This window comes from Hordeum vulgare, chromosome 1H (genome assembly GCF_904849725.1).
Source record: "Hordeum vulgare subsp. vulgare chromosome 1H, MorexV3_pseudomolecules_assembly, whole genome shotgun sequence".
Taxonomy (NCBI): domain Eukaryota; kingdom Viridiplantae; phylum Streptophyta; class Magnoliopsida; order Poales; family Poaceae; genus Hordeum; species Hordeum vulgare.
Window position 1 is genome coordinate 7,474,854 of NC_058518.1, and position 6,644 is coordinate 7,481,497.

Consider the following 6,644-nt stretch of genomic DNA (forward strand, 5'->3'; position numbering starts at 1 on the left):
GTGTGGCCATGGCATCGAGCTAGGGTTTCGTCCTGAGCTGCTGGATTCGATCTGGGGTGTAGGGAGAGAAGGGTGGCGTAGAAGGCGGAGGCCGGAAGGTCGCCGACGAGTCTGGGAGTGGGGAGCTCGCCGGTTGTCGGAGAGGGAGGTGGTCATTGGCGGCTGGATGGGGATGGGGATGGGATGGGGATGGGGATGAGATGGGGTTGGGGTTGGGGTTGGGGGCGGGGTTGGTTGGGAATCGGGAAGGAGGGCCTATCGTCTCTACTGGTTGGTGTTTGGTTATCTTAAAAATCATTTTTAATTGGCACCGATGGGCCTGCCCGCTGCAATAGTTCAAAACCATGAAAAATTTCATGTGGTCTTGGCGGGCCTGTACGCGCCGGTTCGAAACGAATTTTCCTTCTGGCGCGGACCAACAAGAGCGCGCGAGCCATAGAAGGTTTTCGTCATCGACGAATGCTTCTGATTGGTCAGCGTTGAGCTCTCATGGATCGATCCCCTCCTTCCATTTGGTCCATTCATTTTTTCGAATCCAACGACATACACTTCACGTCACGTGGATCATGCTCATTGCTCTCTGTATATCCCGTTTAACGATTCTAGCCTAAACTTCCTTCACCTATTATATATAAATCTAAATGTAAAACCTAATAAACATGTTCAATACAAATATACTCCCTTCGTCTGGAATTACTTGTCGTAAAAGTAATAAAAATAAATGTATCTACAACTAAAATAAACCTAGATACATCCATTCCAAACGAAGGGACTACGAAACTAAGAAGACGTTCAACTTTGTTGGTATAAGTTTTTTCTTCATGTCTACCTCGTCCCGTGTTCCTCCCTCGTCTGATGGTGGACACCCGACTAGTCCCTATAAATTTGACCATCAACTTTGTTGGTATAAGTTTTTTCTTCATGTCTACCTCTCCTTTTGTTGCTATTATTTTGTCCCTATAAAAGGCACAGTGTCCACAACAGCAGCGATCAATTCATTGCATGCAATGGTATTAATTAGAAAAATTAACATTTTTTTTTCTTTTTTTTCTCTTCGTCTTGGCCGCGATGCACAACCTAAGATGACCTATACACCAAGAAGGAGGAAGTACCTCTCCTTGATACTACCCATAGTGGGAGTAACATAGGTAGTACTCCCTCAATCTGGGTTTTATAGAGCATGTGCTTAGTTCAACTTTGTTGATTCCATGCTTCATGGCGGTAAACGGGCTCAATGCAGTAAGGATCCCGGTGGGATGGTGGATTGCCACTGGAGATAACCCTCCGACTCCATACGTTGGAGGCTCTCTCCAAGCCTTGGACAACGCCTTTCGATGGGCAGAGTACGTAGTCTAATTCACGAAATTGATTTTTTTCGAAACTTATCAATACAAAATTAAAGGAATTATGAATTAATCAACACATTTGTGGATGTATTTGTAGGGCACGCAAGCTAGGAGTGATCATAGGCTTGCAAGAAGCTCTTCGGTTGGGATTATTTCTCAATCAACTTTCACTTTTGGCTATGTTGATGCAATTTCAAACAATGCTTTAGGTTGAATGGCCTACCACAGGAAGCTTCCGTGTCCTTGTACCTTTCTTACAGAATTTCTACCACAGGGAGTTTTTCCACATGGTTTCTCACGAAAGGTTTTTAATGAGGCAATATCAATGCAAGCATGGACGATATATGTCATTTTCTCTTTATTTTCCCACTGGGTTTTAGAAGGAGTTTTTCATGGCATATTGTATGTTTTCTTCTCAATTTTTTCCACAGGGTTTTGGAGGAGAACATTTCAAAGATGATGGGTCTCAAGGACAAGCGAGGATTAGGGGGTGTTAGGATTTATTTTAAACTAATTATAATAATTAGGGAATAATCCTCCCTTGTACAGAACCGCTTCGTGCGGGTTGCTAGCCAACCGACGCGACGGTTTTTTCACGACCCCCACGAGCGGACGCATCCGTTCGTGGCGACGGTTAATTCCCTGTGTATTTAATCCTCATGGATCATCAATGAAAGAGACAGTTCGATCAAATCATACTTTCACAGATGCATGTGCTCTCTCATCGCGACTCTCTCCCTTCCTAATCAAAGAATAGATAAAACGAATAGACCATCTGATTTAAAACAAGAGTCCATGTGAATATGCACTTCCATATACACACGCGTGCTTATCCTACTAATCCATGGCTCTAACGCAGTTTGTTAGCTGCACGCATGAGTGCGTGCGTGGCTCTTTGCTTATCCTACTAATCCACGCCAATATATCTTTCTTTCCCCAATAAATACACACGGCCGGCGGTGCGTGCGTGCATCCTTTCTTCTCCCTAGCTAGCAGCTTCTCGCCATGGAGCGCGTGTCGTGGCAACCACTTGCGCTCCTCCTCCTCGCGGCGGCCGCGGCCGTCGCCAGCGGCACTGAGGTCGGGTACGACGGCCGGTCGATGGTCATCGATGGCGAGCGCCGCCTCCTCATCTCCGGCTCCATCCACTACCCCAGGAGCACGCCAGAGGTATGCATTGCACACGGAGCAGCAGATGAATACACCATCGTCTCGTCTTAGTTTCCATGAATGAATTGTAAGTCTCGATCGTTGCTTGCCTGCAGATGTGGCCGGATCTGATCAGGAAGGCCAAGGAGGGCGGGCTGGACGCCATCGAGACGTACGTCTTCTGGAACGGCCACGAGCCTCGCCGCCGGCAGTACAACTTCGAGGGCAGCTACGACATCGTGCGCTTCTTCAAGGAGGTCCAGGACGCCGGCATGTACGCCATCCTCCGCATCGGCCCCTACATCTGCGGCGAGTGGAACTACGGCGGCCTGCCGGCATGGCTGCGCGACATCTCCGGCATGCAGTTCCGCATGCACAACAACCCCTTCGAGGTACCCACACTGCTAGCAGATCCTTCCCAACAATATAATGGTTTTCCTTGGAGGTCAAAATACGACCAAGTTATTGATGCTTGCAGCAAGAGATGGAGACCTTCACGACCCTCATCGTCGACAAGCTCAAGGAGGCCAAGATGTTCGCCGGACAGGGAGGCCCCATCATCCTCTCTCAGGTACGTAGTAACTAACTAATATTAATTATGTGAAACTTATCTAGCTTGCATTCCTAGCTACTTGTCGTCGACAAAAGAGTGGATCAGTGAATATAACATATATATATGTGAACAATTTACATATATAGATCGAGAACGAGTACGGGAACGTCATGGACAAGCTCAACAACGACGAGTCGGCGTCTGAGTACATCCACTGGTGCGCCGCCATGGCCAACAAGCAGAACGTAGGCGTGCCGTGGATCATGTGCCAGCAGGACCAAGACGTCCCACCCAACGTGGTCAGCGCATGCACATTTTCATCTTTCCTATTTTTGTCTCTACCAATTATTATTCTTCTTTCTTCCCAAGTGTAAAACAAAAAAAACTCAATGCTAAGTCTTCTTAATTACTAGATCAACACCTGCAACGGCTTCTACTGCCACGACTGGTTCCCCAAGAGGACCGACATCCCCAAGATCTGGACTGAGAACTGGACTGGCTGGTACCCTACATATATATATACCTGGATCAACCTTTATATATTAATTTTCCTTCTTTTTTTCTTATGGAACCTACATGCATATGCGCGAAATTGGTTAGCACGTTCTACTATATGTTGAATGAAGTTCAGATTGCTCTTACATTTTATCCACGATATATAATTAGGTTCAAAGCCTGGGACAAGCCTGATTTCCACCGGTCCGCCGAAGACATCGCCTTCTCTGTTGCCATGTTCTTCCAGACGCGAGGATCGCTCCAGAACTACTACATGGTGATTGATTTATAACTAATCTATACTTTTCTCTTCTACATTAATTTCCATCCTCTAGCAGGCTGGCATGAACTGAATTTTACATCATTTGACATGTTGATCGTCAATTTATATGTGATCAGTACCATGGTGGCACCAACTTTGGCCGCACGTCGGGTGGCCCATACATCACAACCAGCTATGACTACGATGCCCCTCTCGATGAGTACGGTACGTGAACCATCTCTTGTTGTTCCTTCAATTCATATATTCGTCCCAAGCTTATTTGCATCTTGTAAATTAATAATTAGTGTCAATATGCAAATCATATTCATTATCCTTTTATGTTTTTGTTTTCAGGTAACATCAGGCAGCCAAAATACGGGCACCTCAAGGACCTCCACAATGTCCTCAAGTCCATGGAGAAGATCCTACTCCATGGGGACTACAAGGACACCACCATGGGCAACACCAACGTCATGGTAACTAACATGCATTCACATACAATACAAAAATCCTAGCACTGTTTTTAATGGTGTTCACAACAAAATTGATCCATTTGGTTCATCAATATCTACACTAGGTTACCAAGTACACGCTGGACAACTCCTCTGCCTGCTTCATCAGCAACAAGTTCGACGACAAGGAGGTCAATGTGACCCTCGACGACGGCGCAACCCATGTCGTGCCCGCATGGTCCGTGAGCATCCTGCCGGACTGCAAGACCGTCGCGTACAACAGCGCCAAGATCAAGACACAGACGTCGGTGATGGTGAAGAGGCCGGGGGTGGAAACCGTGACGGATGGCCTTGCTTGGTCGTGGATGCCCGAGAACCTCCATCCTTTCATGACGGACGAGAAGGGTAACTTCAGGAAGAACGAGCTGCTCGAGCAGATCGCGACGTCGGGCGACCAGAGCGACTACCTATGGTACAGGACAAGGTAATCAAACATCTTGATGCTTAATACAGAACTACACTGTTGCATAAGATTGAAATATAAATTAATCTCTGGTGATGATCAAAATGTGCAGCTTGGAGCACAAGGGGGAATCGAACTACAAGTTGCACGTGAACACGACTGGCCATGAGCTCTACGCTTTCGTCAATGGCAAGCTTGTTGGTGAGCGTCCCAATATACTCTGAGTGGTTTGCACACTGATGGATTAATGAACTTGATCAAGCTAATGTTAATTGATTTGATTAATTGGCATGAAGGGAGGCACTACGCTCCTAATGGCGGATTCGTCTTCCAAATGGAGACACCGGTGAAGCTCCACTCTGGCAAGAACTACATCTCCCTCCTCAGCGCCACCATCGGGCTCAAGAACTATGGTGCTCTGTTCGAGATGATGCCCGCCGGCATCGTGGGAGGGCCGGTGAAGCTCGTCGACACCGTCACCAACACCACCGCCTACGACCTCTCCAACAGCTCCTGGTCCTACAAGGCCGGCCTCGCCGGCGAGTACAGGGAGACCCACCTCGACAAGGCCAAGGACCGCAGCCAATGGAGAGGCGGCACCATCCCGGTGCACCGCCCCTTCACCTGGTACAAGGCGACCTTTGAGGCCCCCACCGGTGAGGAGCCCGTGGTGGCGGACCTGCTGGGGCTCGGCAAGGGCGTGGTGTGGGTCAACGGCAACAACCTGGGCCGCTACTGGCCGTCATACGTCGCCGCGGACATGGACGGCTGCCGGCGGTGCGACTACCGCGGCACATTCATGGCGGATGGCGACGGGCAGAAGTGCCTCACTGGCTGCAACGAGCCGTCCCAGAGGTTCTACCATGTGCCACGGTCGTTCCTCAAGGCCGGCGAGCCCAACACGATGGTGCTGTTCGAGGAGGCCGGCGGCGACCCGACGAGGGTGAGCTTCCACACCGTCGCTGTCGGGGCGGCGTGCGCGGAGGCCGCCGAGGTCGGCGACGAGGTGGCGCTGGCGTGCAGCCATGGCAGGACCATCTCCAGCGTGGACGTGGCCAGCCTCGGCGTCACGCGCGGCAAGTGCGGCGCGTACCAGGGCGGCTGCGAGTCCAAGGCGGCGCTGGCGGCGTTCACGGCAGCGTGCGTCGGCAAGGAGTCGTGCACGGTGCGGCACACGGAGGACTTCCGCGCCGGGTCCGGGTGTGACTCCGGCGTGCTCACCGTGCAGGCAACCTGCTGATCCCCACATGAACCAAGGAATAAATTATAGTTAGTGTCGTTTAGGCTTAGTGTTAGCTAACGTCAATCAGGAGCTAGGCATATGTGTTAGGGGGCTAAGTAATTAGCCCAGAACAATTACATGGTTCGCTTCATGTGATTTTCGATGGAGATCATCGAGGTTAAACCAAGAATTTTTCGCCTCCTCGATCAGTTTGCTATAGGGTGAAGATTTTCGGTTGAAGAAACAGGCAGACAATACATATGCGTTGGTAATTTCTATTTCTTATATACATATGGGTTTGCTTATTTGAATCACAAGTAACAACGTGGGAAAATAAATTTTGCACCTTTAATTAAATTAAATATTTAACAGCATCCACGTATAGTTTAAAAAAATTAACTTTTTCTACATAATGTTCCATTCATTTGGCACAAACAAATACACTTATTTATTTTTAATGTTCTTTCTCATGTCTCATTCTGTTGATAATAAAAAGGTTTGTTTAAACTTCTTGTAAATCTAAATAATACGATTTTCCATTGCTTAACAAAAAAGTATTATTTCATTCTATTACATATATTTTCTGATTAACTCGCACAGTGGCCCTCTCAAGTGTGCGAGCAAGTGTTCTACTATAACCATCACAAACATTATGTAAATAACGTATCACTTATGTGGTAAAGTTCTTTAAATAAGTTATAT

At 48.0% G+C, this 6,644-nt stretch overlaps 1 protein-coding gene across 1 annotated transcript; it reads left to right on the forward strand.

Moving 5' to 3' along the window:
* Nucleotides 1–2,351: 2,351 nt before the first annotated feature.
* On the forward strand, nt 2,352–5,960 carry LOC123404122 (beta-galactosidase 1-like). Its single transcript, XM_045098050.1, has 11 exons — nt 2,352–2,516; nt 2,612–2,887; nt 2,974–3,066; nt 3,195–3,347; nt 3,462–3,550; nt 3,715–3,820; nt 3,943–4,030; nt 4,160–4,281; nt 4,383–4,741; nt 4,833–4,921; nt 5,017–5,960. Exons 1-11 carry the CDS (start codon nt 2,352–2,354, stop codon nt 5,958–5,960), a joined length of 2,484 nt encoding a protein of 827 aa, XP_044953985.1.
* Nucleotides 5,961–6,644: the final 684 nt, after the last annotated feature.

Bases quoted from the DNA above. Each gene is read 5' to 3' on its own strand.
- LOC123404122 (XM_045098050.1), top strand. From the start codon at position 2,352: ATGGAGCGCGTGTCGTGGCAACCACTTGCGCTCCTCCTCCTCGCGGCG. The intron at 2,888-2,973 runs GTACCCACACTG...TGATGCTTGCAG, and splicing joins TGCACAACAACCCCTTCGAG to CAAGAGATGGAGACCTTCAC. The intron at 3,821-3,942 runs GTGATTGATTTA...ATATGTGATCAG, and splicing joins CGCTCCAGAACTACTACATG to TACCATGGTGGCACCAACTT.